The 16,219-nt window shown below is 40.5% G+C and overlaps 1 protein-coding gene across 6 annotated transcripts in view; it reads left to right on the top strand.

Annotated features, from left to right (window-relative positions):
* Positions 1–16,219, top strand: part of SMARCA2 (SWI/SNF related, matrix associated, actin dependent regulator of chromatin, subfamily a, member 2) — a 172,606-nt gene that overhangs the window by 10,491 nt on the left and 145,896 nt on the right. For all 6 annotated transcript variants that reach the window (XM_053574053.1, XM_053574068.1, XM_053574060.1 and 3 more), the window contains exons 2-4: positions 3,365–3,630; positions 8,549–8,678; positions 14,146–14,547. In XM_053574053.1, coding sequence (XP_053430028.1) covers positions 3,406–3,630; positions 8,549–8,678; positions 14,146–14,547 — 757 coding nt within the window. In that variant the 5' untranslated portion in view covers positions 3,365–3,405. The remainder of the gene's footprint in view (positions 1–3,364; positions 3,631–8,548; positions 8,679–14,145; positions 14,548–16,219) is intronic.

Genomic DNA, 16,219 nt, shown 5'->3' with positions numbered 1-16,219 from the left:
TGTACGTGTAGGTGGTTGTGCCCTCCCCCACCCCAGACATATTGTCTTCATTTACTAGCCACATAATCATGGGACAGCTTGTTCTTTTCTGTGACCGTGTATAACTCCCTTCCTCCCCACCCAAAGGCAAAATAAAAATAGATGTTGAGTATTGTTAGGTGCATAGACCTACCACTGCCTGACTGATTTATCTGAACCCTCTCCTCTGCTTCACCTCTGCTATGCCTCCCACCACCGTTACCACCCACCTCCACTGGCTCCTTAGTGCTCTGGAGAAGACAGGGGCAAGGAATCCTTGGGGATACCAGCAGGGCTGCCTGGAGGAGCTAGGCTGCCGATAGTGGACTTTAAACCTTAACCACACTACCTTGATAATAACGACATATGCCTCTGTGTGAGCCTTGAACCTCTCTGTATGTTATAGCCCCAAGTTTCTTTATGGTAAAAAGTATAATTATGTACTTGGACTGTCCAATGAAGTTGACGCCAGAAATGATGAGGACGAATAAGAGGCCAGGACTACAGTCCTCCTCTTTGGATACACTTGGGCGATGGTAGCTGGGGTGGGTCTTATGATAGCTGTGATTGTGCCATGAAGGTCCAAGAGTAAACCCTCCAACATACAGGTGTGGATGGAGTCTTTGAGAGGCTCCAGAAGTAGTAGTAGGCATTGGGTCATGGCTATACACCTTCCAGAAACTCCCATCCTGAGCCTAGGGGAAGTCGTGGTCCCATAGGAAAAGCACTTTTCCCAGGGCACCAGAGTTGGTGGTAACCCTGAGACCAGAACTCAAGTCTTTGGACTCCAAGTCATGGACATCCCATTCATGTTCTGTGAGAGTCCATATCTCTGACGTTCGTTAGTTGTGTGGGACAGGGCAAGTTCCCTGGTTTGTTAAAGTATACTGTCAATCTTTGCTGTACAGAGTCATTGACACCCATGTGGGCTGAGGGTTCTCTTCTCATTAAATAGTTTCTTGTATAACATGTTCCTATATTAACATTCCACTTCTATGCTTGTAATTTTCCATTGCCCTTCTGATAGGTTTTTCCCTCTGTTTTTAATAGTTTCCCTTAACAAAAAATGAGGAGCATTTTTATGGGACTGCGTACAAGTAGTGATAACATTCTCTGAGATTCCCAGATGAAAGTAATAATGCATCCAGAAAGTAGTATTTTGGGCTAATATATATAAAATATAAAACATGTGTCTGTGTGTGTATATATATATATATATATATACATAAAAATATAAACCTTGAAAGGTAGGGAAATCAGGCTAACTTCAATATTTGTCTTGTCTTTGTTGAAGCTTGTGGTGTATTAAAATAATACCTATTGAAGCTGATTTCAAGGTAAACCATAACAGGAAGTAAGCAATTTCCTTTTATTCACTAAAAAATAAAGGGGCGTATTAGTTGCTGATATACATAAAAGAACATTAAAACTGGTAGTACCCCTGAATTGACGTCAGCTTCCTAAATTTAAAATGCTGACTGAACCTGTGTATGAGGGGGTGGAAAGCCAAAAAAAAAAAAAAAGTTACTTTTGCCTGCTTTGTAACTCACAAAGAATAAAATAATAACATTTAGCTCTTTTGTGAATGCAAGGCTATAATTCAGCATGAGCTCCCCTGTTGTTTTAGCAAACACTTGTACCAGGTTTTCTTGAGCCCTAACTTGGATCCCCTGCTTACAATCTCTCCCAAGTAGCCTTTCCTTGCTTCTTATTTTAGCCCTAATTTATTTATCAGAATGGCCTAAATTCTTGCCTACACTTTACAAGATTTCTTTAGGTGAATATTGCCTCAAACACTGACTACTTTCCAGTGTTTGTTTATAAAATTAATTGACTCCATTAATAGTTTGCCCATGACATTTTGTCTGCAGTTTATTCATCAGACATTTTTTGAGCACCACTAACATGCTGGTTGGAGGTGCTGGAGGTACAGGAAGGAGGGAAGAGCAAGACTCTGCCTTCAGGGCCCGGACACTCCCAAGATTCAATGAGAAGTGACAGTGGGTAGTTAAGAATGGCACAAGTGTGGGTTTTTGTACTTGCCCCCAGCCCCTTGTTTCACGTTGGAAAGGGCCTTGCTATGGGTGACTGGGCCACAATGTCTAATTCCATTTCTGCTACTAAGCAATGGGTAAACATATCGCTTAGGGCAGATCGTTCTGTATTTTGGTGAAGTTGACAGCAAAAAAGTTTTTGTGTGGACAGACATGTGCCTCCAAGGTGACATTATAATTTGGAACAATTGCTATCACTAGTGGTATTCAGCTATCTTTCTGGGATCAATGATCTCTATCAGAATTTGGAAAACAGCTTATTTACTCAGTTTCGGCTCCTGTCCAAGGTGTAGTTGTGCCCACTCTATGAAGCAGTTCCCCAATGGGGATGCCAAGAAGCCTTGTGGTGTGGTGGTGGAATATTGCTCTGCTGAAATCCGAGAACCAGACTTTCCACACCTCATCTGTGGTGGGCTCTGATCCAGTAGTCATGGACGACTTCTCTCAGGGATCCTTGACCAAAGCAAGGCCTGGGATAAATCCTTGGCGTTAACTGCCTGAAGGGTCTCTGTTTCAATTAATTAGCTGGCAGGAGGACCACATCTTAAACTGTCCCTTCTCATCCCTCTGGTACCATGGAGATGGTGGGGGAAACAAGGCTAAGTGCTTGCCGTGTCAGGCACTCAGCTGTGTTTTTTACACATACCATTGCATTTAAATCTCAGAAGAAGTCACGTTCCACAACTTAGCTAGCAATTGCCCATGTCGGTTTTCAAACCTGTATTTGTCTCAATTCCCGTAGCCTCTGTTTTTTCCATGATTGGAACTTTTCTTTCATCCTCAGTTTATGAGATTGTATTTTTTATGCCTTTTAACTATCTTCAGTTCTTTGTTTTGAAGTTTTGAATGCCCATTCCGTTATGAAAATACGGGTCTTGATTGGATATTTTTAAAAGGGTTTTATATGTTAATATTTAGGGGAGTAAATGACTTGTTAGGTGTCCAAACCAGTTAGTAATGGAGAGCATCTGTTGACTTCAGTAATAAATTTCAAACTTGTTTAGAATTCTGCTTATGTGTTAAATTTGAGTTTCTCCAGTGAGTCTTTTTGTATCTCAGATGATTTATATCTTTCTGGGGAATCATTTAGAGCGTGTGTTTTTTTTAAACAAGTGGTCTTCATAAAGACTAGGGCAGACGGATATATATCACACTCACTCAAACATCTGGACTAGACAGGGCAGTTCTGTTTGATGTTTGTTACAGAAATGGCACCATCAAATGCTAACAACTGTTTTGTTCTGATCTTAACATCATGTTTAAAACATGCCTTTTTTTTCTGTTTTTTTTAGCATAGTATTACTCTACTGACTGGCAGAAACAGGAGAAATAGATGTCCACGCCCACAGACCCTGGTGCGATGCCCCACCCAGGGCCTTCGCCAGGGCCCGGACCTTCCCCTGGACCAATACTTGGACCGAGTCCAGGACCAGGACCATCCCCAGGTTCTGTCCACAGTATGATGGGGCCCAGCCCTGGACCTCCGAGCGTCTCGCATCCTATGCCGACAATCGGGTCTGCAGACTTCCCACAGGAAGGCATGCATCAAATGCATAAGGTGAGTTACCCTCCTGTTCAGTCTGGTCTTCTGATTCACTGATGGCTAGCATTCCTGAGAACCCCAGCCCTTTTTTCTGTTATTGTTAACAAGAGAATCAAGTGAGATCTTTGTTTTACCTTGCATATTATTAAAAACACATATTCTGAGGTACTTTCATTGCCATAAATGTCGTACCGGTCATGACGATCAGATGTTAGCTTTTTTTTTTTTTGTAGAGACATAGTTTTACTTTATTGCCCTCGGTAGAGTGCTGTGGCGTCACACAGCTCACAGCAACCTCCAACTCCTGGGCTTAGGCAATTCTCCTGCCTCAGCCTCCCAAGTAGCTGGGACTACAGGCGCCCGCCACAACGCCCGGCTAATTTTTTGTTGCAGTTTGGCCGGGGCCGGGTTTGAACCCGCCACCCTCGGTATATGGGGCCGGCGCCCTACTCAATGAGCCACAGGCGCCGCCCCAGATGTTAGCTTTTTAAAATACCAAGGTAGACCGTGCAGGTCTGACAAATCCTTTGATTTGTGGGTTGAAGGCATTTTGGTGCGGTAAATATGTTTGCTAGTGTGTAAGTCTCGTAGGTGTTTTTTTTTTCCCTATCTTTGTTGAATAACTTACATCATAACGAATACATTGAAAATAATTCTTTCTTTTTTATTTTTAATTCTCTATTGAAATTAAATAGTTTCTAGGGAATTCTTAAAATGTCTTTAGTCTGGTTCGAAATAAAGTTTTGATTTTTTTCAGTGCTCAGGTCCATTTCGTTTCTGAACTAAGGTTATAATGATCCTCCCTTTATGACACTCAGATTGTTGCTGTGGGGACGATCGTGTCTGTACAGTTTGGCATGGTGCCTGCACAGGACACGCAAAAATAGAGAACAGCCTTTTGAGGAAGTAAACAAGATCCTCTATGACAATTTGCTTTGAAAGTTAGCAGTAGCCAAAGAAAATCTGTGAGATGCTGAACTCTACCTGAAGGATTTGCCTAAGGAGATAGGTAGTGGTGTTTTTTTTTTTTCTTTTTTTTTTTTTATTGTTGGGGATTCATTGAGGGTACAATAAGCCAGTTACACTGATTACAATTGTTAGGTAAAGTCCCTCTTGCAATCATGTCCTGCCCCCATAAAGTGTGACACACACTAAGGCCCCACCCCCCGGTAGTGGTGTTTTAAGGTTCTTTGAATGACATCACAGGTGAATAGTGTGGTGATATTAAGTAGGTGTATTAGGGTTCCCAGAGAAACACAACCTGTGTATCTGTCTGCTATCTATCTATCTTTGTATGTAGATCAATAGGTAGACTGATAAAGAGATTTATTCTAAGGAATTGGCTCCTACAATTACAGAGGTTGAGAAGTTCTACAATCTCCAGTCAGCAAGCTGGAGATCCAAGAGAGCTGATAGTGCAGTTCTAGTCCGGTCCAAAGGGATAACCAGCAGAGTTGATGGTGTAAGTCCCAGTCTAAGGGCAGGAGAAGACCTGTGTCCCACCGTAAGCAGACAGCAGAGAAGGAGAAGCTTCTCCTTTCCCCTGGCTTGTTATTCCATTTTCAGGTCCCCCATGAATTGAATGGTGCCCACTCACATTGTGGAGGGCAGTCTTCTTTATTGGTTCTAATAGGTCAAATGCTAACCTCATCCTAAAGCACCCTCACAAACATATCAGAAATCATATTTAGCCAAATATCTAGACACCCGGGTCCCAGGCAAATGGACACATAAGATGAACCTTCACAGGAGACAAGCAGTGGAGGATACCAGCTTAAAACAAAAAAATCACCACAGAAAAGCCCAGGTTTTTCCTCTGAGTAGGAATTTCAGTCAATTTTAAGGTAAGGTATTGGAGCTCGAAAGGGAAAAGCCACTTGTTAAAAATTCTGTTATTTGATGATTTTGAAATCAAGACAGTAATAGATGTTTATTTGGAAAAGTAAAACAATACTGAGATAAAGAGAATAGTTAATATTAGCTTCACCCTAGGTAACAGCTTATTGTATATACTTTTGTACCTTTTCTCCATGTTCAGTAAAGATACTGTATAAGCACAGGTGTGTATGTACAGGTGTGTTTTTTTTTCTTTCTTTTTTAAAACCATAATGGGATTATATTGTCTCCATGAATTATCCTGAAACTTTTTTTCATTATCAATGAATATCCCTATAATTTCACCAAGATCTCCCCCTTTTCTTAAAACTTGTTTCTTTAGATTGTTAAATAAAGCTACTTTTTCCATTAATTTTTTTTTTTTTTTTTTTTTTGAGACAGAGTCTCAAGCTGTCACCCTGGGTAGAGTGCCGTGGCTTCACAGTTCAGAACAACCTCAAACTCTTGGGCTTAAAGGATTCTCTTGCCTCAGCCTCCCAAGTAGCTGGGACTACAGGTGCCCGCCACAACGCTGGGCTATTTTTTTCATTGTTGCAGTTGTCATTATTGTTTTAGCTGGCCCAGGCCAGATTCGAAACCTCTAGCGTCAGTGTATGTGGCCGGCGCCCTAGCCACTGAGGTATGGGCGCCGCCTCCATTAAATTAATGTAAAAGTACCTTTTTTACATTTAATTACCCTGTGTTTAGATTAAATTCATTTAAGAGCTGTATTCTAGATCTGATAATGTCACTTGTAAAACTTAGTCCAACTGGATTACATAATTTTAGAATGGTTTAAAGATGTCTCACCTTCAAGATGAAAGATGAAATTTGAAGGAAATATTTAGCTAACCTTTATTATTATTTAAGCATTTAAAAATTCAACGTGTGAGTAAGTGTTGGATTATTATTTAAGCATTTAAAGATTCAGTGTGTCATGAATGGAAAAGCAAGTATCCTGTGTACTCAATGCTAATATGAAGCTAGTCAGGGATCCTCAAACTTCTTAAACAGGGGGCCAGTTCACTGTCTCTCAGACTGTTGCAGGGCTGGACTATAGTTTAAAAAAGCAACTATGGGGCGGCGCCTGTGGCTCAGTTGGTAAGGCTCCGGCCCCATATACTGAGGGCAGCGGGTTCAAACCCGGCCCCAGCTGAACTGCAACCAAAAAATAGCTGGGCGTTGTGGCGGGCACCTGTAGTCCCAGCTACTCGGGAGGCTGAGGCAAGAGAATCACTTAAGCCCAAGAGTTGGAGGTTGCTGTGAGCTGTGTGATGCTATGGCACTCTACAGAGGGCCATAAAGTGAGACTCTGTCTCTACAAAAAAAAAAAAAGCAACTATGAACAAATTCCTATGCACACTGCACATATCTTATTTTGAAGTAAAAAAACAAAACGGGAACAAATACAATCACACCGCCTCATGTGGCCTGTGGATTTTGAGGACCCCTGCTAGATGAACTAATACATGCCCACACAAGAGAAAAACTCAATTTAATTAAAGTTGGGAGGAGAAGGGATGAGACAGGGGGAGAATGGAGGAGAGAAGGGGATTGCTGTCCTGTCACCCAGTGGGCACAATGTAAGGGTATATGACACACAACCACAATCCAGACCTTACCTAACAAGGGTGGGAGGGTGGGATCAATGGTATTTTCTTTACTGTGTTTTTTTATTCATTCTAATCTCCTCTGCCTCTGTTTTGTTACTTAGCATCTTTATCATACTTTGGCTTATTCTCTACCCCCTTGGATGCTCTCTTTTTTGTTTTGTTTTGCTGTCATGCTGCAAGTTTTGTTTTTTACCATCCTACTTTTCCTTACCCCCAGCCCCTCAAATAGCTCCCTGCGTGAAGACCTGGGTGAGCACTTAGAGCTCACACCTGCTGACCAGCTGCCTTCACTTTCTTCCATTCTTTTTATAGGCAGCTTTATTCCTTGTCCTGTTTCTCCTCCTCCCTCTGAGCTTCAGCTTTTTGCTTTTCAACATTACTGGAAATAAATAAACAAGTGGCCTAAATACATCTGCTGTGTTGCTTTGATTTCTTCTCTATTATTACTATTTAACAGACTCAGTGACACTCTTTATACCAGATTCTTCCCATTTTCCTTCTGAGCATCCTCTTTATGGTAAATTTTTCCTCTTTTCAAGTGCATGCTTTTGACTCTGCAGAAATTAACTTGCTTTTCTCCAAAACTGCAAACACTCATACTTTCTTGCTTGAAGTCATTTGGTTTCTATAAACTCCTGGAAATATTTCTTTCAGGCTGTTTTGAGAATCGCAATTACAGTTTTGGGAGAAATAGACTTTTCCTTTTTTCAAACACATGCTTCATTGCCCAATTCTGGATTGGATTAACATCAATTCAATGGCTATTTATTGTATGTCTGTCATGTACGAGGCCTCGAGTCCGGGCTTCAGCCCCTGTGCTCGTGATTTATTTCCAAACTGTGCCTTTAACCTTTACCATTCTTCCTTCCTCTGTAGTACACCTTTATCTGTTTCCTCCCCCTTCCCTTTCAGTCCTCAGCCCTTATCCACTGTTCCGCCTTGTCTGTTCCTCTCTTCCCAACTGCCATGGAACCTTCTGGTTTCAACTTTTAAGCTTTCCATAGTTTCTTTCCCTCCAATGAAAAAAAAAATTATCTAAGAATAGATCATCGCAGACATTTCTGATAGTCTTTCTTCAGACTAACTTCGTCTTATAACAAGTTTCAAGACTACTTACAAAGGTATGGAAAAGTAGCTTGTATTTGTCTACCTTGTGAATTTCATTTTTATCGGCAGATTTTGATATTACAAACAAACCAAAATTTAACTGCTAAGATCCTTAACTTTTGACTTACAGATTGTTTTGCTGATCCTATTGATTCAGTCTTTTGGATTTTTTTTTTTTTTTGCCCCTACCTTTGAAGGATAAAAATATGTAACGATATAAAATGGTTAATAGATGATTGTGCCACACCTTTAAAGAGTTTGGGGAGGGGTCTTAGCACTCCAAATAGAAATCTTGTACCTCAGAGAGTTGTCTAACGGGTGTCCTCTAAATGTTCCAGCCCGTCGATGGTATGCATGACAAGGGGATTGGAGAAGACGTCCACTGTGGATCCATGAAGGGCACCGGCCTGCGACCGCCTCACCCAGGCATGGGTCCTCCCCAGAGTCCGATGGATCAGCACAGCCAGGGTTTGTGTCTGCCACATACCTGATTTTGGTTCCATGCCATAGTCTTTCAATCTCTCCGATTGGCTATTTTAATACGTCCAAAAAATGTATCTCCGGAAGGTTGAATCTAGCAGGTTTCTCTTCCTTACGGAAATCTACTCCCATTCTCACCAACTGAACTTTATGATTTATATGGGCAGCTTTATTTCCAAGGTTCTAGGAATTTTGATAGCCACCACGTGTCCAAGCACTATGCAAAGTAGCTCGTATGTGCTTTATCCAAAATCTTGGTTGCGATCTTGTAAGGTAGATGATGTTACCCTTGAACTGCATGCATACACATGGTCACTTTCTCTGACAGTGAAATTTTCTGCTGTGGCTGGTGGGTGGCTGTAGTAATAGTCTTGTAGTACTGCCACAACAAATTACCACGAACAGGGTGGCTTAAACCAACAGAAAGTGATTTTCTCACAGTTCTGGAGGCAAAGTCTGAAAGCAAGGTGTCTGTAGGGCTATACTGTCTCTGCAGGCTCTGGGCAAGAATCCTTCTTTGCCTCTTGCTAGCTTCTGCTGGGTGCCAGTAATCCTCGGAGCCCCTGGGCTTTGCAGTGCATCACTGCAATCTCTCCCTCAGTCTTCACATGACATTTTTCTTCTGTCTGTCTGTGTGCAGATTTTCTTCTTTTTATAAGGGTACCATCCATTGGATTAGTACTGGGGGTTAGGACTTCAACATATTTTGAGGAGGGGGAGACAAAATTCAACCCACAACAATGGCCAAATCAATATATGGTATATTTCTTTTCTCCTTTATGACTTATACATCCTCTTTCCTTCCCTCACTATTGAAGACATGTTAAAATACCTTAAAGCCTTTTAATACACTGTAGCCCGATTTCAGAATCATTCCAAAATGCAAAGGGCATGAGATAATCTAGCACTAAATGACTTTAACATGTGGACATTCTAATTCAAGGCTTTCTGTATATAATCCCATGTAATTAAATGTGTGTGAATTTTTGCTCCATCCGTGATCAGGTATCTGCCCACCTGAGGGAAAACTTTTAACTGGGAGGATTTAGAAAAATGTCTTCACAGTTGTTTTCTTTTTGAAATAAATAGGCCAATCATAGAGGCATAGGAATATCTACCCCTAATGTTTGAATAGGCTTTTGAACATCCCAGACTGAATTTTGGTGTCAGGCACCAGGCATAATTGTGGCAGATGACTCATGGGATCTTGACCATGTCCTCGAAAAACAGCCTGAAGCATTGGGCCTTTTGCAGTACAGGAAGAAACAACTTGACCCATTCAATGTTACAAATGAATAAAGGCAACACTTCCAGGTTGATCATTTAAATTCTGAGGGAAGGCAACACTTCCAAGTTTATAATTTAAATTCTAAGGGCTAATGTTCATAGAGCTAATGTAGATCTTATTTTTAATACCTAAGAGGGTTAGTTGAATTGTATCTAGTGATTCTTGAAGCCAGATGCTTGCTCTTTTTGCTCTTGGCATTACAGTGCCTCTACTAGTGGGGCCCTAGGAAAACCCCCAAACAAAAACCACTTTAAATCACAGATCATAATAGAGAGCATTTTTACCTTTATTTCTCTTAAAATTTCTCTGATCACTTGGCTCCCCTCTCCACTTAAGAATGATGTCATATTTTTCTTGGAATGTGCAATACTTGGCATGATGTCCAGCACGTGACTGGATAGATACTAGTAAATTTCCTTCAGTTAGATATGGAAATAAATCTATGCATTAAAATGTCACAATTTTAAATAGATTTCAATTTTAAATGTCATTTCAGTAAGTTACAATCACTTTGAAATGCAAAGGTCTGCATTAAGGGCAATCAGAATTAACATTTATTATTATTATCTAAAATAGTAAAGTACATTGTAGGCTGGGGAATGAGTTATTTAAAGATATATTTTTGAATAAAGCAGTATTGATATAATGTAGTCCAATTGTATATAATGATCTACAAAGAATTTAGACTTGGTAATAACATGCATCTTTAAAAAAACTCATTGTAGGAAGCCATTTGTAAACACACAGGTACGAGAGGTGTGGTATTGATTAGAAGGCTGCCAACTTTAACTACCTAGCAACCTATTAGGTTATTTTAGGGTATGGGTTGAGAAGCAAAATCATTTCCTTTAAATAAATGCTGAATTGTGTACCTTATGGTCCCGATGATAACATTGTTTATTTTTAGTCCATTGGATAGAAAATCTTCAAAGGCAGGTATATAATATTTAAGTATTGTGTTTGTATGAGTGAAGAGAAAATTCATATAAAGTTGGCACTTATAAGTTCAAGATTATTAATAGGAGAAAGGTGATTGCTTCTCTCTGAGGCAAGGTGAAACTGGGGAGATAATGGCTCTTCCAGGCCATGGAAGGAAAACTGCCGTTTTTTGCCTATTTCTGAATGAGCCAAACAAGATTTCTAAAAGAGTAGAATCTGCATCAACACTGCCATCCTACAGACAAATGTATATTCACTCTGAGGCAATTTCTTCACTCTGTTTTCTCAACTAAAGATAATTACCAAAATATGTGATGTTGTCATATCATTTAGATTCTGTGCTTCCTCAAGTTTTATGGAATGCTACTCATGTAGGTAGAAAAAAAATCTCTCGTTAGCTGAAACACTGTCACATTTTTTAATACCATACTGTGACAGAATGATTCTATTAACATCCCTTATAAATTCTGGGAAATAATTCTTCCCACCTCCAGTTTCTTCTTGCCAAATTTGAGGTGAAATTTTCTTGTATTGATTAGTTCTCGAAAATGACTTTTATTCTACTCTGAGTTTCTGTCTTATCAAATTTAAGGGAACATTGTTTTTATATTGATTCTTGCAGTGACCAGGTTCTCTTTTTTAGAGTTTGACTTCTTTGTCCTTAGTATAACCATTTGCCTTGCCATGTCTCACCTTGTTCATAGTTAGAGTTATTAGATGAACAGTTTTGTACCATTGAATTTAGACCGGATTGCCTAATATTTCAGACCATTGTTTTAGGTTTTCTATGATTTGTTGTGAGTAAGCTTAGGAAGTAAGAGAGACTGGAAAGCAGGAGCCCTGTGAGCCATTTTAACCCCCTGGTGGCATTCCTTCTATTAGTAAAATGTAAATAGTGTTGATGGAAAGTTTTTCTCTCTGTGGTAGACTCAGGACTGGCCAGAACTGGGTGTCGCGCTGAACAAGCTACCATTTTGCACCCACGTTACAATTAAAGGGTGAATGTAAGCCCCCACTAAGAAGGAAGAATGTTAATGATGAAGTTGTATGTTATTGATATTCTCTAAATGTTTAATTTTATAAGTAACAGCATTTTGGGATTTACGTTTCTTCCAGTCTTGCAGGCCCATTTCAGGAAACATTTTTTTGACTACCTCCTGTAACCATCTGGAACCCTGAGTGCTGCATGGTTTTTGTGCTCCCCCCTGGAGTGGGGATTTGGGGAATGGTATTTAGCTGTTCTTCCATTTCCCTTCAGGGCAGGATTTCCCTGAGTAGGGTTCTGCTTTTCACCAATTGCTAGAACAAAACCCATTCTTGTTTTAGGAGATCCTGGTAAACTTGCTTCTCCCTTTATTGACACCTGGAGATTAAAGTCACTGGGTTCTTTATTTCCTCTGGTCCCATGACTGGTGAAGGTGAATTCTTCATCATAGATGCAGAGAGCTCTTTCAGGTCAAGCTTGACATAGGTTCAAACATGCAGTAGGTGTCTAATAAATGTTTTCCTTTGTAATGCTATGACATGACAACATTTATTAAAGGACAAAGACTTTTCATCTATGCATGTAGCACTGAGTTTGAGGAATCTCTGACTTTGTTAATTGGCACTTCAAACTCAAGGCATAATTTTGAATTGTTGTAGGCCTCCTTGTTTCTCCTTCATCTTGGATCTCCCTCTACCAACATCCATTCACACGTTTTTTTTTTTTTGGTAGGAATTCTTTGGCCAGGCTATGCAGGTCATGTCCTGAAATAAGTTCCTTGAAGCTTTTGTGAATTTTGAGTTTCCTTCTCCAGAAAAGTATTTTTAAATTTCCTCTTTAGATCTGTTCTAAAATGAATAGTTTACTTTGATTTTTATGTTATATTGTAAGTGGATCTAGAAATGTTTTGAAACTTGTAAGTCGTTAACTTACTATTTTATTACCAAGACGTTGGGTTTGATTTTGGAGCTGCCGAGAGTTAATTGTGTGACTTCAAGTAACTCTCACTCGCTGAGCCTTAGTTTTCTTGTTTTAAAAGATGAGGCAGCAGTACATCTCTCTTGGGGCTGTTGTGAAGACTGGAGAAATGATATGCATTCTACTCATATCCTCCTGTTACCCTTATCATTTCTATACCCCCCCCCCAGTCTGACTTCTACTGGCTAGAACCATTGTCTTGGTTTACTGACAGTGACCTACTGACACCCACCTTACCCACACTTGGAAAAGTCCCTGAAGAATAATGATCCCCACACATTAGTTATGACTAGTGATAAAACCAGTGACTTGTTAAAAGTATAAATATCCCAGCATCTTTACCCCTTTCCTGGGAAAATTTGGAGACAGGTTTCTTACCTTAGATCCCAGAGGTGCTTCTCTGAATTACTCTTCAGGCCCTCATTGCAGCAGCAGGCTGATAATACACCTCCCACTGGCTGCCTTCCCTTCTTTCGATCACCTTTGCATACCTCTGCCTTCCTGCACCTCCCCAGTACATCACTTACACTCAGTCCTTGGATCAGGGTCTGCTTCTAAGGAGAACTTCATGGAGATGGTTGAATGTAATTTAACACCTTGCAAAATGCCTACAACATGTTGGCCCTCAGTGATTGCAAGTTATTTATAACGTGCATAATATAATGATAAACTAAATATTTGCTATCTCCACAAGACATTCTTCATTCCCCATTGAAATATATTAGACAACTTCAGGTTTTGTTCTCTCAGTTCAGCTACTTTTAACATACAGTACTATCGCTAGGGCCTTTCCTTTAAGTGTACAACAGACACTGTCATTTTGTCTCCTAGGACACTGTGGCTGTTGATCGCTTTAAGTGTGCTTAGTCTAAGTTGAGGTGGGCTTTAAGTGTAAAATACTTACTGACTTTGGTATGCAAAAAAGAATGTAGAATAATAATTTTTAAGTTTTGAAATAACATTCTAGATATGGTGGTTTAAATAAAATATTATTTAAATTAACTTTTTTTACTTTTTAAGTGTGGCTACTAAGACATTTTATATTTAAAATATTTTAAACATACATAATGTATGTATGAAGCGCATATTATATGTTAGCGTTGATATTAGTATATATAAACTATGTACTAATTATTAAATTGTATGTCATTTGAATTTCTATCAGACATTGTTGCTCTAGAAAATTGTCAGAGTATTTAGGAATAACTCTCTTTCAGGGTTGTTGGGGGCAGCCTGTGATCTCCTGTGTGTGTATCTTATTTTAGGTTATATGTCACCGCACCCATCTCCACTGGGAGCCCCAGAGCACGTCTCCAGCCCGATGTCTGGAGGAGGCCCAACCCCTCCCCAGATGCCACCAAGCCAGCCCGGGCCTCTCATTCCAGGCGATCCGCAGGCCATGAGCCAGCCCAACAAAGGTCCCTCGCCTTTCAGTCCCGTCCAGCTGCATCAGCTTCGAGCTCAGATTTTAGCTTACAAAATGCTGGCCCGGGGCCAACCCCTCCCCGAAACACTGCAGCTTGCAGTCCAGGGGAAAAGGACGTTGCCTGGCATGCAACAGCAGCAGCAGCAACAGCAGCCGCAGCAGCAACCACAGCAGCAGCCGCCGCCACAACCGCAGCCACAGCAGCAGCAGCCGGCCCTTGTTAACTACAGCAGGCCATCTGGTAGGTCAATGTGCAGCCAAATGAATGATGCTGCGGTCCAGCTCGGATAAGAAAGACTGCTTGCACACAGAAGCCTGGGTTGGTACAAGCCCGGGCTGACTTAGCCTTGCGTGTATCTACCTCCCTGGCTCTCTTTTCTTGCTCTGCTCAGATAGCCGAGATGCTTGGTCTCCTGCTTCAGAGTCCTAGAGCAGTGTTTCTTAACCTTTAGAGGCTCTCCTGCAAGCAGTGGACTTAGGGAGAGAGCACTATAATTGCATTCTCTTTCAAGACCTTCAAGGTTTCCCAGCAGCCCGTCCATGTTTCCCAGGTTAAGGACCCCTGCACTTAGTGCATTCCATCAACAAAACTCACTCCTCGGATAGGCCCCACTAGAACCATTTTACATTTGTTCCTTTATTTATTTCTTCCTCTTTTCACTGTGAAAAATATCTGGGAGGCTTTTAAGAAGCATACTTGTAATAAAATAATTATCAAGAAGAAAATAAGAAACAAGGGAAACAATGAAAAGAAGTAAGAAATTGAAGTCAGCGATGTGGGGACCACAAAAGCTCTCACGGTTGCTGTAGCTGAGCTGCAAAGATAACTTGAGTTTCTTGACAGTTAGAGCCAAAAGGAGACAGGGTCATGTACCTCATTCTCACCATTTGGAAGGAAGTTGCTCACAAATTTCTTAGAGGATGCAAAGATTTGTCTAGAACAAGAGTAGAAAATAGATTGTTCTGTAAATCATCATCATCCTCATTATCCTAAGAGGCACTTCCTGATAGAAACATCAGTAACATTTGTTCATAGTAGAATAACAGATTCCACGTGGCCTGTTTCTTATACATTCTGGGTTAAAATCTGAAGCTATGACATTGTGCAATGGGAAGAGATGCTACAGTCCTTTGCATGGACTCCTGGTGGTCTGGCCTGATCCCACTGATAAAGTTCAGAGGTGCAGTGGACTATAGGGTGATCTTCCATGGAAGATGTTTTCTCTAGGAAGGTTTTTGTTATGAACTGGAAAAGCAGTGAGTTTATGGCTCTGCTCTGATCAGAGCTTTCGATTCCAGGGAATGGGAAACTTCGTTGCCACTGATACCATTTTCTATAAATAGTTTCCATTCATTTGGGCAAGTCCTGACATGCTGGTTATTGCAAATAATTTGTTTGGCATATTGGTACTCTTCCTTGGTTTTGTAACTTGTATAATGGGAATGAGTTCAGATTAGTATTTTTTTTTTTTTAATATTCTACCTGTTGAGTTTATAAATGTTTCTTTTTTGGTAGATGTGGCTCTATGAGTTGGCCTATCTGAAAGATACACTTACCTTTTTAATTGTAGATATAGCCTTGAGAATGGGAGTCTTAGTTTGTTTAAACTGCTACAACAAATACCATTCCTGGTTCATAGGCGTTGCTTTCTCTGCATCTTTACAAAAGGGGCTAGCAAGGCAGTTCTCTGAGGCCTCTCTCATAAGGGCACTAATCTCAATCATGAAGGCTCCATCCTTATAACTACTTCCCAAAGGCCCTACCTCCTAATACCATCTCTTTGGGAGTTAGGGTTTTATCCTATGAATCTGGGGGTGGGGAGAAACACAAACAATCAGAGCTTGTCAATGGGTTTTTAAGAAGCAAGAGAGTGTCATTTCATCTCCAGATTTCTGTGTGGAGCCATTTGGTA

The sequence above is a fragment of the Nycticebus coucang genome, chromosome 2, assembly GCF_027406575.1.
Source record: "Nycticebus coucang isolate mNycCou1 chromosome 2, mNycCou1.pri, whole genome shotgun sequence".
Lineage (NCBI taxonomy): Eukaryota > Metazoa > Chordata > Mammalia > Primates > Lorisidae > Nycticebus > Nycticebus coucang.
This window is presented reverse-complemented; position numbering and strand designations above follow the sequence as displayed.